At 22.9% G+C, this 22,978-nt stretch overlaps 1 protein-coding gene across 4 annotated transcripts; it reads right to left on the bottom strand.

The window, feature by feature from the left end:
• Positions 1 to 1,268: 1,268 nt before the first annotated feature.
• On the bottom strand, positions 1,269 to 22,736 carry LOC132930266 (high affinity copper uptake protein 1). Of its 4 annotated transcripts, none has more exons than XM_060996037.1 (6): positions 22,509 to 22,736; positions 5,875 to 6,024; positions 5,669 to 5,802; positions 5,504 to 5,593; positions 3,287 to 3,319; positions 1,269 to 1,827 (listed from the first exon to the last, which is right to left on the bottom strand). In XM_060996037.1, exons 2-6 carry the CDS (start codon positions 6,013 to 6,015, stop codon positions 1,626 to 1,628), a joined length of 600 nt encoding a protein of 199 aa, XP_060852020.1. In that variant the 5' UTR covers positions 6,016 to 6,024; positions 22,509 to 22,736; the 3' UTR covers positions 1,269 to 1,625. The 4 variants fall into 4 exon arrangements, with proteins under 4 accessions (XP_060852020.1, XP_060852022.1, XP_060852021.1 ...); XM_060996039.1 differs by lacking the exon at positions 22,509 to 22,736 and adding an exon at positions 7,079 to 7,103; XM_060996038.1 differs by lacking the exon at positions 22,509 to 22,736 and adding an exon at positions 6,322 to 6,430.
• Between the last annotated feature and the right edge of the window lie 242 nt (positions 22,737 to 22,978).

A 22,978-nucleotide genomic window follows, 5' to 3' on the forward strand; every position in this document is an offset into this window, starting at 1 on the left:
GATTAGAATTTGAAATTCCAAATTTTTGATAACTATTAGATTACTTTAAGTTATATAAATACTATAAATTTTAGATTCTGAACGAAGTGATGTTCCATACCCAACCTTTTAAATTTCTTTATTACTTTATGTTTCAATTTTTAGTTTCAGTTAAATTTGAAGTAAAAAATACAAAAATATCTTATTTATTATTTTTAATTCATATTAGAATATTGAGTTTAAATAATATTAAGATTTTAACAGTTTATTTAATTTTCCTCTTCTAGTTTTAATACAATTTAGTTTAATTCAGACGAAAATAATTTTCATTCTGTCGACTGAAAATCAAATATTTCCGAGTGGGGTGAGGGGAGTGACACCCTCATGACCATCTTCGGTTCGTCCTTGCGCATTATATACAATACATAGATTTCAGTCCTTCGTTTTTTTTAAATTTTTTGTTGACCTTTTTAGCAACTGTTTTTTATTTTGGCCGAAATATACCATAAAACATAAATTTGTCGCATTTTTACAGTCGAAATATGTAATAATATGCATTTTTCAAAAATATGCAAAATAAAAACACCACCATTTAACTCATTATGAGGTGATTCGTGGACATTACTGACAAAAATATTAATCAGAAGTCGTAAAAAAAACATAGTTGCATATAAGTTCTAACCCTAATTATTAGAGTCAGTGAAGGAGACATACAATTGTATAGTCTGTAGACGGGGAAGGTTAAAAAACATGTTTTTTACTTGGAATGAGATTCACATTATGAGATTAGCCTGATTAGTTTTAAGGTTTTACGGCACTGCCTGGGGACAGAAGTATGTATTAATAAAGGTATGTTTTATAGGGCGCTCTTTGTAGAGCTATCTAGGCTATCTAGGCTATCTAGGCTATGAGATAGAAAGTTGTTATTTAAGTAATCCAAATCCATTAAAATCATGCAATATCATTTTTTTTTTAAGAGGGATATGATCCTCTTTTTATTGAATTGGTTTGGGCATAACATATTTATACTTAAAATCTGCTATTTATGATAATTTATAATAATTCAGAAGTAGATAAGTTATATACAAATATGAGGTACATTTTAATTTTAATTAAGTGATGAATTATAATTAAAAAGAATAACACTGATTTAGAAATTCAAGATTAAGAATTTAAGGGGAGAGTGAAAAAGATTTAATTTATTAACTCTACATTTTTAAATTTAAATAATGCATTTTGATTAATTAGATAATAATGTAATGAGTGAGTGGAGAAATCAAGTTACACAATTTATTAAACATAAAGATTTAATCAAATCATAAAATACAAAAATTGATTTAATAGTACATGATAAAAGTATACATTTGTTTTTAATAAATTCAAATAAGGCATCTTGGAATTTTCGATAATATATTGTTATGAGGCCATATATCATCAAGAAAATCATCAAATGACCAAAGTATAATTTATAAAATTGACCTGAAAATCAGGGTATCTACCTAATATATTGCTTAGTTAAACCAGTGAATACAATGATTGATGAAAGCATTTCTAAGCTAGTATGCCATATAAAATATATTTGTGGATTATAATATTGTATACATTTTATAGTAAATAAGAACATAATTAATTATGAAACAATTATTTTAGTGGCAATGTTCTGTGACATCAACAACAACTGATTTTTTCCACCCAAATAAGAAGTAACCCAAAGTAGCTCCAAATAGAACAGCTAAGCATAACCAAACATTATACGTCATAAAAATTAACATCAATAAATAACTGATAGATATTTGAAGTATGTGCAGGAATGTTTGAAGTAAATGTGTTACACTGAACATAGTGGGCCTGTAAAAGAAAAAAACATATAATCAATGAATAATTTCAATATATAACTTTGATAAGTGATTACATAATATTTTAAAATTTAAAATATTCTAAATTAATAATTATACTAGCATCATGCAGGTTAAAAACAAAAACTGAATACTTCAACATTTTTTCTATTGCAAACAATAAATAAATAACTAGTTAATAGCTATGTAGGATGGCATACTAAGCACCCTTAATGCCATTCGTCCCATTAATAATGGTGAATTTATTCAAATCTTAAGTTTTTGGAATTTTTAAGTAAGTACACTCAAGGATCATACTTTCAATATATTTTTTTTAAATTATTTGTGTCTCATATATTTCAAGCCTATAAAACCAAATACAAATGCTAAATTAAAGAATACAAAAACTACTAGTTTAAATTTAGATTTAAATAGATTAATATTTTCAAAATAGCTATCTGCTAATAATTTATGCAAAAAAAGTAGTTCTATGTTCTATTCAACTATTCAAGTTATATGAGAAAATTTTCAAATATCAAAGTATTTGAAAATTTGAGTCATAAATAGCTATAAGTTCCTTAAAAATTTTAAAAGTCAGAATTTATATAAATTGTTTATATAAAAAAAAAATAGAGAGAGCATACTCAGTTAATCATTTTGTATTCCTGTTTAATAAATTATGATAGATTTAAAATAAATTAAAAATGAACAATCAACAAAACTATAACATAAAAAAATAAAAATTATTATTATTATAACACCCTAAAAAAATAGATTAAATCTAATATATTCTGTTATACCACCTAGTAAATTTGTGTTTAAATCTATTAAATAAGTTAAATGTATATAAATATGCATACTTAAAAAAATATTTAAAGACATTTATATTTATTTTTTGCATTGTTAATAATTTGAGAGATTCTTAAAAATTGAACTATCTTAATAATTTAATATTAAAAAAAAAACAATGAAATAATTTTTAGTAATTTTTAGTAATTTAATAGTTAAAAAAAAAAACAAATTTCATTATTAAAATAACAAAATAGTTCCATAAATTAAATCAAAAAGTTTTCTCAACAGTGTAATCCCTTTATTCTCAAAGTAGTTCAAAAGGGGTACACAAAAATACATTTTTGAGACCTATTAAAGGTTACATAAAATGTATAGTTTTAATCTTAAATATAAATATAGTAACAAAATCTATCCAATATATAATCTATTTTTTTTATAAGTATTAAATAATAAATATAATTACATGCGAGATATTTCAAAATATTTTTCCATAGCACAATGCATGCATGCAATTTATTTATTAATTATTAAATTCAACTTTATTACAAAATAAATAGTTAATATTTGAAAAGCAATATACTCAAGATCAACGGTTAATTACACAAAACATTTCTTAAAGGTTTGAAAATAAATAATTTTCACATGCAGTTAAAAGGTTAATTCAAACTCGTTACACTTACAGGGGTTGTTTAAAAAGCACCTTTCCAACCATTCTGAAATAAAATTAGTATTTAAATTTAATTCTAACCACAAATAATGTCAGAATGAATAAATAAAAATAAAAAATATTTTATTAATGAAACCAATTATAATATTATATAGAATTAAAATATCCCGACAATTATATTGGAACAAATTCAATTATATTTAATGGCTAGAAAATTTTTTTGTAACAAAAATATTTTTGTGTTTATTCTTTAGAATTTAAAAATATAAAAATGTACAAGAATTATCAAACAAAAACTACTCTTTTTCTTGATTTTTTAGTACTGATATAACAACTTTATTGAATGAATTTTAATATATTTAACCCCAAGGAAAAGATAAATTATTATCAGATATGTATTAATATATAAATGCATTTCAAATAAAATTAAAATTGAATCATCTGAATCAACTTTATGATAGGAAATTTTTAAAAAATGATTCTTTTAATATAATTAAAAACCTTCAACATTTATAATCAATCCAATTGTTTTTTCAAAACCCTTTTTTCGTGGATATTTACGAATCTAAATCCAACTAATAAATAGAAGTTATCGAATTGCAAAACAACAATTTTCTTAAAAGTGATATCCAAGAAAGTAATTAATTTATAACCCACAAATATTTTATTCAAGTCTTTTTTAAATATATTTTAAAGGTATAAGAATTTTTGCTAAAATATGTTAGGTACTTTTGTTGGTACCACTTGTATTTTATGAGCCAATATTTTTAGTTGTTAAAAACAAAAAATATAATATTGCCCACATTTAAATAATGAACACTTGAATACAATTTTATGAAAATCAAAATTCAACATCTAATATGAAAGTAGATAAAGCTCAAAAATAATGCATAACCATATAGAAAGAATGCCAACCATTGGTTAAAATGATAAATAAACATTTTAAAATAAAATACATAAATTTTTTTATATACCTATTTAATCTGAAATTGAATTCTGCTCATATTGATGTTAAAAGAATTCTATTCTTCATTCTTATTATTTTTTTTATTTTTGTTTTTGTTGCAATTTAAAATTATTTTTAACAGTAAATGTCTTTAATAAATGTTAGCAATCAAATTTGTAAAATACAATTTGTTATTGTGTAGATAGTTAATTAAATATTATATTATAGTGTAGGTTAACTTATAAGCTTTTAATGTAAGTACATTACATAAATTTATTAATGTAAATATATTGTTAATAGTGATGGGCAACGATATTGATAATTCGATACAATATCGATATCATAAAACATTTTTGACACCAATATCGTTCTATATTTGTATGATGTATCGTGATATTAAATTTAATATTTTTTTTTAGAAATAAATTTTGTTTTTAGATTCTAAGCTTTAGTACATTGTAATAAACCATTAAAAATTAACTAATAAGTAATAATATTTGTCAGCTGATAAAGTTTGTAAACGTGTCCCCGGGAAATGTAAATTATTATATTATTTATATTATTTTGGTGTACCAATAATAAATTTCAAATACTAAATTGTATTAATAAATTTATAAAATATAATTCGATACAATATTGGGAAAATCGGAACAATATCAAAACACAATATTATATTGTTGCCCAACACTAATTGTTATATCAACTTATTACATAACTTTAAATGCCCTTATGCATTGTGTACCTTTGATTTAGAAAACAAAAATTCATAATAGTCAATAATTTAATCAATATATATATTTTAATATTTTAATGATTAATATTTTTCAAAAATTCATCATCATAAAAATATATGTTGTTCTACTATATAATTAAAAAATAATAATTGGTTTACAGTTTTCAATTTATTTTATTTTAAAATTATACATACCAACACCATAGGTATAAACAATATTAATAGCTATCTATTTTAACTAATAAATATTAACATGTATTAGATAAATATTGATTTAATTTTTTCTATAATGGTTTTAGTTTTTAAGTAATAATAATTATGTTGTAATTGTTTTACTTGTTCTTGAAAGTTGAAATATGTTTTAGTAAAAACTTAAAATAAAATACTAAAAATATGATTAAAAGTTACTAAAATATATATTTTGTGTATAAATATTTAATATATATTATATTAATACTTTTAAACTAACTTTATTAAATATGATTTATTTTTAAAAATGTATAGGTTATTACTAATAACTATATAGAAATCTATAAACTAAAAATACTTACTGTGAAACCGGATCATTAGGTCCTTTTTCTAATGGAATTTGTACTGATCTATACTGTATAGCATTATAAGATTTCCAAAATAAATATTCTCTAAAATATAAAAAGGTATAATAAGCTATATAAGTATGTAAGTATAATATTTTAAATTAACAAATAACTAATTACCTAAAATATTTTAAACCTTCATATAATGTTGCCATTAAAAAAATTCCAATCATTGAATATACTAAACCACTGGTTGTAGAAAATGTCCACCAATCAAACAGTACAGTTTCACTAGTACCAAAATGGAATGACATCTAAAAAATAAAAAATACCACACAAATTACCTAAATTGATGATTATTACTTAGATAATTTCATGTAACTTACAGACATCATATGATGCATCATATGTTGCCCACTGCTTGTTGGTACATCAGTACCAGGACAGCAGGAATCACCACTTTCGGTAGTATGTTCAATATGATCATGATTTGCCATCGCATGGTGATTGTGATGTTCTTCACTCATATTGTACAACTAAAATGAAAAACAAATTTTCTAAATAAATTATATTACTTTATATATAATGTATAATAGTAAAAATAAAAATAAATAAATATGTTGCCTTATAAATAAAGCAAATATTAAAAATATTATTTGAAACTTGAATGCATACATATAAGTAGTTATTAACTAAATAATTATCAGTCTTAATTGATTAGATAAAATTACATTTTTAATTATTTCAGAACTTGTAAAATATAACAGAATTAAAATAAATGGTTATTGTAATTTTAAAATATTATTATACTTATTTTAAATATATATAATTACATTTTTTATTATAAACTAAAACTATATAAATAATTATAAAAACTATTACAGCTAAAATAATAAATACTAAAACAAGTTTTGTAATTCATAACTACTTATGTTTTTATTATTATCTAAATTGACTATTTTCTAGGAATTGCATAACAGGAAACCACACTTTACCATTAACCACAAACTTCAATTTAATATTATTTCAACAAGTATCATTAAAACGAGTTGATATTATAAATAATGAAGTGTATTATTATTATATACTCGTTTTTTTTTGTTTTTACAAAAAATATGCTATGATATCTTTAGTAAAATAAAAAATAATAATAATTAAAATTTGACATTTTAAAGTAATACAACTACAAATAATTATTAGCCAATTATTACAATTTCAATTCTTTACACTGAATTTTTGAAAAATTATCTAGTTAACTATTTTATCCTTTGTATAAACACTCAACTATGTATAAGATTAAAAAAAAAAATAGAAGCATATAAAGTTAAGATAATAATAATGAAGTACAGTTTTAAATTCCTCATAAAATTGTATTGCAGTTTATAATTTTTAATACTTGAAAATAAAAGATATTCTACTTTCTAAAATAAAATTACAACTATAAATAGTCTAAAACATAATAAGAATCAAAAATTATACTTTATTACAAAGTATTATTATAGGTAATTAAAACTATAAAAGACTTAATTTATGTCTATATATATTATAAATTATCTATAATTAATGAATGTATAATATTAAATACATCACCTTGTAAACATCAATGCTGAATGCTGATTTAAAAATGAGTATATCAATACTTCTATAAATGTATATGACATGAATAAGTATATATATATATATATAAAAGCATAGTTTAAAATTTTGTATAATTAAGTTTAAATTATTAAATAATAATATATAGCGTCTTCCGTGAGGATTTACTTATTGCGATATCTCCTGACATAATAAAAATATCATAATTATGTTTTTTTTTTAGACACATGGACAAGGACTATAAATATTTTATATTTTAATTTATTTTATTGTTTTGATAAAAAAGTTAAGTTTTTTTTATTTAATTTTTTTTAAAAAAAATCGAAGAAATACATTTTGTAGAGTTTATTTTTCTGAAAATGTTGACGTTTTAACATTTTATTTTAATTTATTGAGATTTTTAATATTTTTTTTAGTTTTGAGAATATTTTTGTATTATTATACTGGCACGAGCTATGTTTGATAACACTGGTACTTATTATATTAAATAATTCTAGAAAAAATAGAAAAAATATTAAATATCATGAGATTAATGAAAATAAAATGTTAAAACATTAAAATTTTCAAAACATAAACTACAAAACGGCTATCTTCAATTTTTTTTTTATCTTTTTTTTACCAAAACATTACATTAAATAAGAATATGAAATAATTTTAGTCATTGTCCCCGTGAGTCTCAAAAAATAACTAAATTATGATATTCTTATTATTTCGGGAGATATTGTAATGGGTAAATTCTCACGGGAAACCTTGTATTTTACATGTGTACAAGAAGATTCTACACATCACTTAATTTCTAAATGTTTTAGACCTTTTATTCTCATTAGGGACAAGAGCAGACGAAAGCCTATAGGAGTCAAGCCAATACATTATACATTTACTACAGTTTAAAAGAAATTTACTACTATTTATTTACAATAATATAATATTTAATATTTTAATATCAAGTAAAACACTTGCTTCCCTATTTTTCTCTTGATTTCATTATCGATAAAAATATGTAAAATAATTCAGTTAAAAGAACTATTAGGTAATTATTTCTGAATATTTAGTGTTAATTATTTTCATTATAAATGCAGTTATACCAAGCTAATTTTATTTTTATTTTGAAAATGTTGTTTAAGTTACTGTATCTGAAAATGCATTAATTTGTAAGTATGTATAGGTAGGTATTAAGACTTACACTATTGTTAACTATTATTCAAATTTAAATACTTTAAATCGTCAAGAATATGCTTAAAGCTCAAAAGCAATATGAACATTTATATTTTTTAATTAAACATTTTACAATTTTAAGAATATAGAAGATTTATTATCATATCGATACATAAAGAATGAATTGGCCAAGTATGAAACTTGATGGTAAGGACATTATTTGTGTTTGTATGTAATTGGTATTTTACTATTATTCAGTTTTAAAATGAATTATGAGCATTTTTAATTTACGCTATATTATAGACGCATAATTTACTAAAAAATTAAGCTATAGTAAAAAATCGACACATAAATACAGATAATATTCGTACCATCAAGTTTCATTATAGGTCGATTCACTCTAATTTTTAAACTAACGGAACTAAACATGATCTGCTGAGCGTAAATTTGCTATGTTACGTACACTTGTAAGACGGAGACAATATATGCGGGTGTAACACCTACCTATCCCTCTTAAGCCTTAGCCGTATACAAATTGAGCACTTTATAGTTCATAGTTCATACAACACAATACTCTGACAATTTGTATGATTTTGATATTTCTATACTTAAAATTTTTTTTTGAGATACATAAAACTGGTTTCGCTTGAAAAATTTAAATTTTAAATTTAACATCTTTGAAGTACCAATTACTTATTAGATCCAATTCGCTATCAGAAAGAGGAATATCAAAGCATTTTTTATTATATTTCGTATATAAACACTCGCAAAAAAACATTAATCTAAATGTAATACATTTATCATTCGCAATTTCCGCTCAGAATCTAAAATATAAAATTAAATGGTACATCGGTACATGCTACTTAATACTTTCTTTACTGTACCAGAAACTAAATCATGTATGTTTTTAAAATGAAGATTACAGAAATAATTATCAACGAGAATTCTATTGTAACGTATAATTAAATCTTCGTTTAACACGCGCGACCTTATAAAAAAAAAACCATTTCATGAGAAAAAAATTATAACCTAATTTTTCAGGTTTATTTTTGTTTTTAATGGTAATTAGTATTTATTTTACTCATCATTTGCTGTATGCAATCTAAGGAATGTAAAGACGACTATAATACGTCGTCTGTTGTGTCGTGTTTAAAAATTGAACTTGGCCCAACTCTAGGGTTTTCTGCAGGTAAGCGGTAGATCAAGATTCATGATGGTTAGTGAATAATACCACCATGATTACAATAGTCAATAAATAGTAAATACGATATGAGCCACACGATTCAATAGACGACGTTAAGGTGCCATAGAAACTGTAAACTGTAATTACTAAAAAAAAATGTATCTATCCCAAAAACATGTATAATATATTTAAAGAATTTTAGTTTATACTGTAGATTAAATAGCTTTAACTGACATTTCTTTCAAATTGTATTTTGCTTACATTTATATAGCACAACTATTGAGAAAATAACAAGATTTTTACATTAAATGTAAATTCCATGCAACTTCATTTTAACACTCCTATTCTAAAAAGTATTTAAGTGAAAAAATTTTAAATGATTTTATGCTTGGGTCAATTACAATTTTCGCCATTACTATAAAATTATAACTATAATTGGTTAAAAAAAATACTAGCTAAATATATAAATAGCTATAGTGAAATCTAAAAATGAATATCTTGAAATTTGTCAATAGGTAGTTAATGTGTTGTGATTTAATAATTTAATAAATAAAACATACAAAAACTTTTAGAGGTTTTAAGTATAAGTGGCATAAATACCATAAATAAATATGTATATACATATGTTTTTTTTTCAATTTAAATAAAAGTAACCTGTGTAATAAGCAAATTTATACGTAACAAAATAAAATATATCTGATGTGTTTATTGACTTAAATAATGTGGTACTTGAATAGGCAGATTATTAGAAGTGTGTTTTAATATAATGATTGCAGACTATTTATCTAGGATCATATTCACTCGAGCTGTCTCGATGTGTATTTAAGACGATATGAAAATATGTAAACATCTACTTTAAGGTTATTTTAAATTTAGATTAAAATACATTAATATTCAGTAGAACCTATACTACATAAAAAAAAAATCGTAAGGATCGTTCCTCGAAATTTCATCAAAAAGCGGGTCATTCGACGTTCATAACACAAACAATATATATATATAAAACATCAATTTATTATTTAAAAAAAAAATATTGTAACAGAAAATGGAAATGAAAAAATAAGTTAAAACAATCGGAAAACTTATAACTTATGAGGGTACCTTCTCTTTAAATACTGTAAAAAATGTATTAAATTTAAATTATGAGTATGTATATGGAAAAACTAATTTTTTTATCAAATAAGACGTGGTGGAGCTATATTTAAATTCTAAGTTACCCAGTTTATATTTTAATATATTTTTATTATTGCGTAAGTAATATTTTAATTCAGTAGGTTGTTCCGTGTTTTATATCGCATAAAAATATATTGTTATTAGTTATCTATTATCACTTAACTAATAAGTCAATACTACGAAGACTAGAATAAGGAGACCAAATTCCGCTTCTGATAACGTCACGAAATGAGTCGCACGATTTAACGGCCATAGGTGGCGTTCTGTAAGCTAGAGTTGCTATACTTTAACCCGCTTAGTATAAGGATTATTCATGTTTTTTGCGTTTTTTTGTAAAATATATTCATTATTTTAAACCATGACAGTATGACACATAATAAATTGTATAGCTCGTAAAATTACGCATTTATACATGTTCATACTGTATATAGTTCATTAACATTTTTTTATTATTATATAAACAATCCTATTATTATATAAGTAGTCAATCCTTTATCATCGTTTATCACTATCGATATTGTTCACTAACAGATTAACACCTTGTACCCTGTGCGATGCAGTGCGTTACTTAAATACTTAGAAGTCTCTATAGTAGTCTATACTCTATAATCTCTTACGGATGTCGGGAACTGAATAATAGATCTGATACTTACTTCTACGCAGAGTACACATGAAATATACACACATATGTACATGTATGAATGCGTAATTTTACAAGCTATACAATTTATTATGTGTCATGGTTTGAAAAAATGCATGTATTTTACAAAAGACGCAAAAAACATTAATAATCACTATACTACGCGGATTAAAGTAGCAAGCCTATAGCTTACTCCATGCCGCCGGTACTCGGAAAAAAAGCCCCGTACAAACTAAATACATTATTCGTTATTTTATTATGATTTACATAAATAAATATAATCATTACATTATTTACATTTATCTATGTAACAATTCTTTAACATATCTAAAAGTATAGTCGCAATTTGCATTTAACATTGTCGATAATTGTCATTTATCATTTGTACCTACATCATTTAAAAAATGTTTAAGGGTAAAAATTTAAAATAATTGTCATTTGTATCTAATTTAAACAAATTTAAAAAATTTAATTTTTTTAATTTTTTTAAATTTTTATCCTCAATTTTTTTTTTAAATTATGTAGGTATAAATGACAATTTAATTATCGACAATGTTAAATGAAGATTGCAGCTATACTTATAGATATGTTAAAGTGTTAAAGAATAAAAGAAGTTACATAGTTAAATGTAAAAATGTAATGATTACCTTTAATTATGTAAAACATAATAAAATAACGATGGATGTATTTAGTTGGTACGGGGCTTTTTTTCCCTAGATTCGCGCCACCTATAGCCATTAAATCGTGCGACTCATTTCGGGACGTTATTAGAAGCGGATTTTAGTCTCCTTATTCTAGTCTTCATGCACAGAATTATTCTGTGCTTCATCGCTTCATGGTCAATAAAGATTCTATAAATATTCTATATTACCTGTGGTCAATATACCGACGTATTGAAGAATGATATGAATTATTGTTCAATGTTCATGATAAAAATAACTTTAAATATTCTAAACATTTTATTATGTATAGAAAATCAGTGACGTCATTCCATAGAGGGATATGACTATATGAGTGTCATATGGATACTTCCCTTCCCTAATGAACATTTTTTATAACTGACACATACCCCATACTATATTATTAAAATATAATACTAATATCATAATTTAGTGAGATAATTAAAAAAAAAACCAATTCTTATGTTGTCAGATAAGTTATTAATAAATAATAGTAACTACTATCTAAGATACATAAAATTACTACAAAGTCTCAATAAAAGCTATTTTCGATACAAAAATAAAGATGACATAGTGTTTTTATTTTGTAAATTATATACTATTATTATACATTCATATGTATTATTATTTATTACCAAGGTATCCTTTATAGATGATAGCCGTAAATTACAAAATAATTACTTTTTGACAACTATAATATTAAATTTGTATTTAATCATGCTTTCGCAACCGGGGTTATTGACTATTGTATAATTTCAAAAATGTAATTGAATGTTTAAATATGGATGAAAAGGTGCATTTAAAGTACATCAGATAAATCTGATAAATGCATACAATGTATTGAGAAGTAATTAGAATACGCTATACAAAAACAAAACATAATTTAGGGTAATGACTAATATTCATGTACAAAAATGAATAATGTCATTATTTTTAACAAAGAAAGCATTGGATTTCTACTTTAGACTCCCAAAGTACCATTTAGATCAAATTTGATAGATACCAATAATACCTGTAACCCAATGTCTATAACATTTAAAGTTAAATATTTAAATATATTTTCTGCTCAAAAAAGTGTCGTCAAATACGAGAAAAAAATCCACAACATTGTATAACCATTAATCACAATTCATTCAAAATCTAAAAATAACATTATACATTCTAAGGAGATCAACATCTTAAATTATAAAAGGAAAAAATAATGAATAGTCTATTTAGCTACCATAGTCCATAAAATATAGAAACTGCGAAAATATTTCAGGTGAATAATTCATTTACTATATAAATAATTATATAACTTAATTAGTAGGTACTATGTATATAAGTATATTCCAATACATATTTAACCCACTTATAAAAACATGCATTGAATGTAGTTTTAGAAAAAAACAAGACATTTTGTTACAAGGTTACTTATATTCATTATCGTATTAAATAAATATAGGTATACGAAATATTTAAATATATCATACATTTATCATTATAATTTCTACAAGCACTTCAGTAAATCGAAATTTGTTCACAAAGGAGCACAGCACACAACATAAGAAATATTACATACACATTAATTTACCAACCTAATAATTTCACGTTTGATGTTTAATTTACATATAATAATTGTATTTTTAGTGTGGTAAAGATTATAGATTTATAGAAATATCAAAAATGAAATATAAAAATAATTATTTTTTATATATTAAAAATACTAAGGAATAAAACGCGCCTATAATCACTACATCGCAGTAATATGAAAGTTACAGGACTTTAAATATTTTAGAAAAACTAAACACTAAACAAAAATTTCATCAACGCCTTCAGTTTAGAATAACACATCATATATTATATACAACAAAAAATCGAAAATATAATTTAAAGATATAGGTAAATTATTGTGTAAAGCAAGCAACTTTACACCAGCTAATACAAGATAGACTTAAATTCCCTATAACTCATTACACAACTAGAAAAGTTAACATAAACTATTTTTCTTAGAATTACAAATTCTTTAAAATAAAATAAAATATTAATATTTTTTTTTTTTTGTATCTTGTGCTCTAGTAAGTACCTGTATTTTATTAAGCTTATGAGTCATTAATACCAGAGAAATGGTCATAAATAAAAAAATATGCTAGATATTTCAACATAAAACGCAATGAAAAAATATTATGTTATTACGTCAAATTGCCTATAGTGAAAGCAACATAAATTGCGTTGATTAAAATATGGACAAAGAGTGTGTGGTAATAGAGCACTTGGGAAATCGACATGAGCTAGTATATAATTTAATTATATCTAGCATTCTACATTATAAATAGTCTAAGTATTTTTTAATCTTTTAAATTATAATTTTGTACACAATATAACTATATAAGCTTAAAATTAGTTAAAATATTTTGAAAATGTAATTGTGTAATATAACATTATAGTTTAAGTAAAAGTGGAACATTTCAAGTTTTTACGATTAATATTTTTAAAAGAAAAGAAAATAACAAATCGTTTAAAGAGTAAAGTTTAAAATAAATATTCAATATCATCAAAATGTATAAATTTTAAACTTTCATAAAAATGTTATCTGGCTTTACGCTAGTTTTAATTTTTATTCTAGTAAATAGTGGCAGTTAGTATTGCATTTTTAAGCCTTATTATTAAAATTAAAAAGGGGGAAAGTAGGTAACCGCCAAATTGTACAGTTATTAGGAATCGAGTATACTTCATCATTGAGTAGGTCACTGTAATGGATTGAATGTAGTGTTAAATTTGAATTCAATGATAAATAACGGCATAATAATATAATATACGAACAATGATTCTGAACGAAGACGGTCCATCAGCTTATTATCATATAAATATTATAGCAATACTGTATAAGCTTTAAATAGGCAATCGCATAAAATTAATATAAATAAATATTTTAAAAATGTTATTAGTGTCTATATAAAATATAATTATATACATAAAAGTTTCAAAACCCTACGAAAACTATTTTTGAATTGCAAAAATAAGTATCTACGGTTATTTAGAATTTGTCGAAAATTGGTTTTATATAAATTACAATTTAACCTATATTACCTGGTAATATGCATGTATCATATATACCAATGACAAATATATCACAGTTAAAAAAACAAAATTTTAAACCAAAAAATTTGTGAAATTATTTAATATTTTTACTTTTTTTATTGCATATATTTTATATCTTTTAAACATTAATTTCTGTTTTTTTGTATATAAATATAACACAAAATAGTAAAATTAAAGTTAAAATGTATTAATTTCAGTGCATAAATATTAAATATATAATAAGTACATCGTACGCGAGTACGCCTATCATTACTAAATTGAGTAAATAGAAAATTTTTTTAAATTATTATTAAACGCTTATAATAGGCATTTACTTTTTGTAATATTTTTAAGTACTTCATGTGTTTTAACAAAATTATCTAATATTGAGTACGTGCTTATGCGTTACTATATATGACATAGTCATATTCACAAATAAAAATATACCAGAAATGTATTTAAATTGAAAATATTTGATTCAATAATTGAACATTAAATGAACAATACTACAATAATTTTATACTTAATAATAGTATTTATTTTCATTACTGAATAATTTAATAAAACATTAATGATAGATTTTTTTTTAATATTAATTAAATTAATTAATTTTAGAGGAGTCTGCAGGACATATTGTACATAATTAATATATGTCTTAACATAAAATATCGAAAATTAACTTTGCCCCACCGATCGGCGATCATTGATTTCATCCTAAACATTATACTAAATTGCATTGTGCTTTGTGCAGTTAATAAATACCAGTTATTATACTCGTATAATTTAGAGATTAAAAAAAAAATTCAGAAACAAATTGAGGAGTAAATATATACATATTATAAATGTTTCGAAAGTACCTATCAAAAATTTTATACATTTTATAGCCATTGCATAATTTTAAGTGTTAGTAGTGCGACCAGTAACACCATTAATCTAATAGTTAAAATATTTAATAGTATACATAACTACTTAATGGTTCTTAATAAAGGAAATTGTTAAATACATAATTTGTTATTTATATAGGATAATAACCTGAAATGCGTAAAACTTCAGGAGAGAATATACTCGTAGTTCAAAAAAAATATTAAGAAACATACTAACTGTCATAATGTAATAATTATATCTTATAATTAATAACTTAATAATTAGTTTTTAAAATTATTATAGAAAAAACTATTAGCGTAACTACGTAAACAATAAAAATATGCCTAACTAGTAATATTCGTGAAGGTACTATGGATATTTTTGAATCATCTATTTCAAAAAATAATAATAATATAAAAATAATAACAATATTTGATTTCTTGAATTTATTTTTGATCAATTCAGTAAAAAGCTTGTTATTATCATTCTGTTTTCAGGATTTTAAATTCCAAGCGATGAATGTTTTGGTTTAATTATAACTATATAATATGTTGTATTGTATCTATACACCTTTAAATTGTAGAAAAATAAAACTTCGATATTAAACAGTATCTGAAATCAACTAGATATATAGTTGATACTATAAGGCGATAAAGCTTCACAGGCCGAGATAATAAATAAAATATATAGAATATTTAAAAAAAAATCTGAAACCAAAAAAAAAAAATTGGGGAAAACAGAGATTACGAAAAACCAGTTTTCGATGAAGCAGAAATTATTTATTTGTTTTAATTTAAAACTGAAGATGTCTTTAATATACTACAGCCTAAGAGAGAGCATGTACCTGGGCGACGACCAAAATATTTCCCAACACTCCAAACTTACTACTCGATACTCGCGCACCAACCACCAATTACATATACCTACCTATATGTATATGCCAACGTTATATTGGCGTCGGATAACATTGTTTGCTACCATGAGTTTATACATGCGAGAAACGAGTGCGTTCTTTCATTGGCCAGAATACTAACTTATGTGAGCCTAAGGGCATAAACACAAGCGATAAGATAAGATATTTTTATCGTCTACTTTTTTTAAATTTGAAAATTTAAAACAAAATTTTCCATACGTTAATACTTAATATCAATAAAATTTAAAAAAAAGTTAAGCGAATGCTAATTATAATTAAAATAATTTTTTATAAATGTTTAAAGCTCAAATGCTTATAAACTTGAAACATTTCATAGTGATTTAAATAATAATTTTCCATACAAAAACAGAATGAGATTTAAAATATTCGGACGAATTTCAAGCTATTTGTTGCTTAAATATTGATAATAATATTTATGCTTATAAGTCAAAATACTGTTAATAAAAGTTGCTTAAAGTGATTTGAAAATATTAAAAATACATGGTTCAAATTTCGGCGAAACTATTTATTTAAAAAATATATAATAATTTTAGTTATTTGGTTATAATTCTAAAAATATTATTCATAAAGATACAACATTTTTCGAGACCACTTATATTATTTACATGATACAATAAAAATCTAAATATATTTAGATTCATTTTTAGCTATTTATATCACAAATAAATTTACACCGTTATTTATGCTATATCGGATTTGACTTAGAAAATAATAACAGTTATTAAATAATTAATTTATTACATCATAGTATATTTGATTTTGGAAAAAAATAGTTTCAACTAATATTATAATTAGATAATATCAATATAGATTTATGACATAATATTCTTAGAAATATAGGGTGATAGACATATCCCCGATCAGTCGTTATCCCGTATCCGTATGTAATGAATTACTTAAAAATCATCCGTACAATAACCTACTCAACAACGAGGTATCGATACCTACAACAGTGCAGAAACAGTAATCAGATTATTTTTCATTTATATTAATAACAATTTGTTTTAAATTAATTCTTCGAGTACTCATACTATCAAACATTCGTATTCGTTTAATTTCAATAAATAAACTATAATTAACATACATTAAATAAAGAAGAGTTAAATTGATGTATAATTAAACCAATGAAATAATATGAACTGTTATGGCAAACTATAAAGATATAAAGATTACACTAAAACCGTTATATTTCGTTTAAATATTTAATTTCGTCTAGAATTAAAGTTAATAAGACAAAAAGTTGTATTTTTAAACATTTTTAGATTTTTTTTGATTACAGTATGAACTACGTAAGTAACCTTGTATTAAATGTTCAATCCTTAGTCACAAAAATTGAACATTTTAACTTCAAAATTATATTCTGTTGCAAATTTCCATGATTTTTACGAATTTAATCAAAATTTAAATTTCATATACTTAAAATCCTAATTATTTTTTTTCTTTTTCAATTATTAAGAAAAATACTGGACATTTTGTACTTTTATGACCTAAACTACCAACGAGATTTACTTTCCGAAAGACACATTGTAAGATCAATACCTACGCCACTCCATTCAAAATGTAAAATTTTGTCTTTTGAATTTTTGTAATAAATACGAATTTTAATAACCATTGTTTAGTGTTTACAATTAATTATAACTGTAGACAATAACAAAAATATTAGATTTTTTTGTTTACGTTTAAGCTTAACTTTTGAATTGTAAATAGTAAATACCTATATTCAAGAATATAATAAGTTTTTGTTAATTGTTTAAATATTTCTAGCTAATAATATAAAATGTATAAATTAGATTACATTGTTCTATTGTGCAATAAATTGTACTAATTAAGAATACTTTTAAAATAAGATTATATATTTATTAGATTATAATTATTTTAATAATATAAAATATTTATGTATCTTTTTTATTTTTAAAAAGCTATGATAACAACTTACAAAAAATATAACATTTTTAAGTTCTTTTATCCAGCAAAAAAAAAATGTATCATACAAAAAACATATCAGTGTATAATTAATATATTTATCACATTCCGCTTAGAATCTTAAATTAAATTTTGAAAGAATAGTTTATGTTATAGTTGTTTTTTTTTTTAAATTTTAAGTTATAACTCATAAGTCATATTATGCTACTTGTAAAGTCGTAAATATATTTTATACATCGAAATACTCCAAAAAATAGTTCATTTTAAAATATGGAAATAGAAAATTCTTAGCTGTAATAATTGAAAATTTATAATTTTTTTGCAACAAAATAGTTTGCAATTTTCGTGATTTTGACAGACATTCTAAACTTCAAATACTTATAAAAAACCTATTACTATGTATTTTTAAATTGCAAAAAAAAAACTTATAAAGAACCTCATATTAAATTTTCAAGTTTTTTGTTGGACCGTAATTTATTATTTTTATCATTGATTTGAAATAACTATTTTGATATGATGTCACACAGTTATTGAAATTTTAAGACCACACCTAAGTGTAATACATAGAATCTGGAATCAATTTTTCATTGAAATAAATTGAAAGTCTTTTTATCAATAAAATAAATAAAAGCTTCCTCGAGTAACTTTTAAAATTCCATATAATCGATTTTCGATTCTACTCACAAACAGAAAACACAAGATTATTAAATTATATCTCTCATGTACAAAAAATGTTTTGTACATTATTTTATTTTTCACATCATATAATTTACATGGCAACCATGGGCGTAGGTAAGGGGGGTTTTGGGTGTTCAAACACCCACCGAAATTAAATAAAACAATTGTATTATTTAATACATACCAATAAATTATTCATAATTTTATAATATTAATATAGATTTAGACAAAAACACCCTCCGAAAATATTTCCTACCTATGTCCATGATGGCAACCAAACCAATATATGAATAAATTATTATTATTACTTAAATATTTCAAATTACAGAATCTATAATATCTGCCATCTTATTAAAAGATGCAAAGGAGGCTATCAAATTATATGATCACCTTCAGTGGTGTCGGTGTATGGTGTATTCATATAGGTAATATTAATTATTATATTATACAACAACAAAATCGGCAAAATTTAATGAATGATTTCATGAACCCAGAATTTATTTCTGATTAATTTAATAACATTAAAATTCTATCATAATAGATACAAATTTAAAATTATTAACAAAGAAAATATGTTTAATGCTGAAATCATTACTTTTAGTATATATAAAAGCACACGTGTTCATCGAAGAGGAGAAATTAAAAGTAAACATTTTAAACACGTTTTTTTTTCAATTTCTTTTGATAAAAATTTTGTTTCCAAAGTAAAATTTAAAATTCAGTAAATATGGTTTCTTCAAGTTATTTTTACAGACTTAATAAAGTATTTTAATCATATAAATCGCTTTGTGTTTAATAATAGTCTTGAGATAAGAGTGATAACTGATAAGACAGACAGATAAATATACAACTTTTTAACTAATTCTATTTAAAAAAAACATACACGTTATTGTAAATTCCTAACCTTGGCGTCCATAGAATCTAAATTATGATAACTTGGTACAGTAGCAATCATTAAATGTTCGGTCCTCGGGTATTAAAATTAAATATTTTATGAATCATTAAATATAAAATTATTAGAATGTATTAATGATTTTGACAAATTTTTTTAAAGTTCTAACTTATGGATATTTTTTAATAACTATAAAAACAGGTTATGAAAAACTTTGTATTACAGTTTCAATATTTTTTTTTTATCAGTGAAAATCAAATTTTTTTAAAAATTTGATACATATATATATTTTAAAAATGCAGGAAAAGCAAAGTACTAACTAGATCCAATCTACTACCAAAAACTAACCTCAACATTCAAATATTTTTCTGTTTCTAATAGTGATGTCAGATACCAATAGTAACTATTCTATGGACCATAATATATTGCTTTAGCAAAAAATTCAAAATTTGTTAGATGTTGAATAGTATAATATTAGGTAATTAATGATTATTTATTATAAAATTACTCATTAGGTATAGTATAAAACAATTTTAAATAAAATTTAATGACTATAATGAGTCATTTTATAATTAATTAGCTAATTCTATCATACTAATCCTTTGTAACAAACAAAAAAAAAAAATTGTTTTTTGTGAGCTAACAAATTCCTATACAAGTCCCTCTTAAAATGCAAAATGTATAAAATATTTGGTGATGCACCATGCACATACTAGGGTGTAAAATATGTATTAAATTTCAGAATCTTTATTGCAATAAACTTAACAGGCTAAACAGTAGATCACTTATACATACATAAATATTGCCCTTAATTAATAATTAATATAAACGATTATTAATTGAATAAACAATTTAAAATATCTTTAAATAACACAGAAAAGCAGTAACATTTTGATAATTATTTCATGTCCAGTAATTGATAATATGAATATGTGTAGAAAATTCAGTATTTACAGATATTCATTTTTGAGTTCGGTACAAATATAATCAATTTTGTTGAAAACTTGGTTTGCGCAGAAACTTCAAATTTCCCCAAATTATTTTTCTTTCCATAATCATATTTAAAAATATGGGAAAATTTTTACTTTTGACTCCCAGAATATCAACTACAGATTAAATTTTCTTTAAGTAACCACCTTAGAAAAGTTTCAATATTTTTTCTACTAGTGTCAAACAAATTTCTTTTTAATCAATAGACAAATCATTACTAGACAACACCCAAAAATTAACAAATAAATTGACAATATATAATATGTGACCCTCTAATTGAATATTTGTGATATATTGATGTATTTTGTGGTACCAACTACCAAGTAGATAAGGTGGGGATGATTTTCATCCAGTGTTTTATATTCTTCAACTAAGTTCAGCTATATGTTAATGGTAAGTGGATTCTCAGAAATATCCTCAGCATCACATATTATTTAGAAAATAGGCATCACTGACAAAAACATAAATTACCAAATACATTCCACATTTCTCAGTCTAATAATATTATCATCAGACATCAATATTGTTTATTTTATTTATAAATTAACTAGGTATAAGTGGTATAACAATTCATAATAATAATTTAAGTAAAATAATTCTATGCAAAATAATATTAAATAATATAGTATCTAATTTATGATTATTGGTTATAATATAAATAAATAAAAATTTAGGTCAAGACCTATTAATCAATTACAAAATAAAAATCACCTTATGATCAGATAATTAATTAGACACACCCTCGAGTGTTTTATTTTTAATACATTGTAATAAAATGTATACAAAACAAACAAAAAACGTTTATCATACATAATTTTTAATACCATTCTATAAAAATAATAGGGACCTATTGTATTTTATCATTAGAAATAAATATTACAATGTATGGACAACACAATCATATATAATTTTTATTTTATAGGAACCTACATTGCTGTGATTTAGAACTATTTCATTAATCATATTTACCATTAATATTATTTTCTTTCTTCCAATATTAATGTTATTTATACCTGTATAAATAAATCTCTAAGACTAAAATCAACATTTAATACAGTTAATAATCCTAAAAATATACAACCTATACATTTAAACCAATTGTACTATTGTATTGTTATTTAGTTTTATCATTAAATTACAATCAATGAGAGATAATTCTAAGTTCAACCATTAAAATAGAATCCACAAAAATATTAACAGATAAGACAATATATTTAATGTTAATAATAAATATTAAAAAAAAATATCTTACCTAACTAATAAAATCTGTTGAATCAGTGTTGGTTGATAAACGATACTTTTACCAGTCTAAATAGTGAAGTGTAGACAAATGAAAGTCAATAGGCAACTATGAAAATAACCTTCAATGAGAAGATATATTCCTGGCCCTCATTCTTCGACACAGCAGCTGCAGCGCAAATTGCTAAATCGAAATTAGATAGAATACTTCTTGTCCACTTTCTAATATTTTTCCTTCGACAACTACAGATAACCCCTATCAGTTTCCATGAATAAAATGGAATCAAAAGTTTGATAACAATAATGGAACAAATGTTTCGTGGAACAAAAGGTAGAAATAGTAGTGGTACAATTTAAGACAAAAGTAAAATAGTAATACTTCACAATTATTATATTTCATATATATATATATATATATCTGTAGATACCAAAAAAGTAAAAACAACATTATACAAACAATTAAAAATATGTAAAATTTAGTAA

Source organism: Rhopalosiphum padi, chromosome 4, assembly GCF_020882245.1.
Source record: "Rhopalosiphum padi isolate XX-2018 chromosome 4, ASM2088224v1, whole genome shotgun sequence".
In the NCBI taxonomy this organism is placed as follows: Eukaryota; Metazoa; Arthropoda; class Insecta; order Hemiptera; family Aphididae; genus Rhopalosiphum; species Rhopalosiphum padi.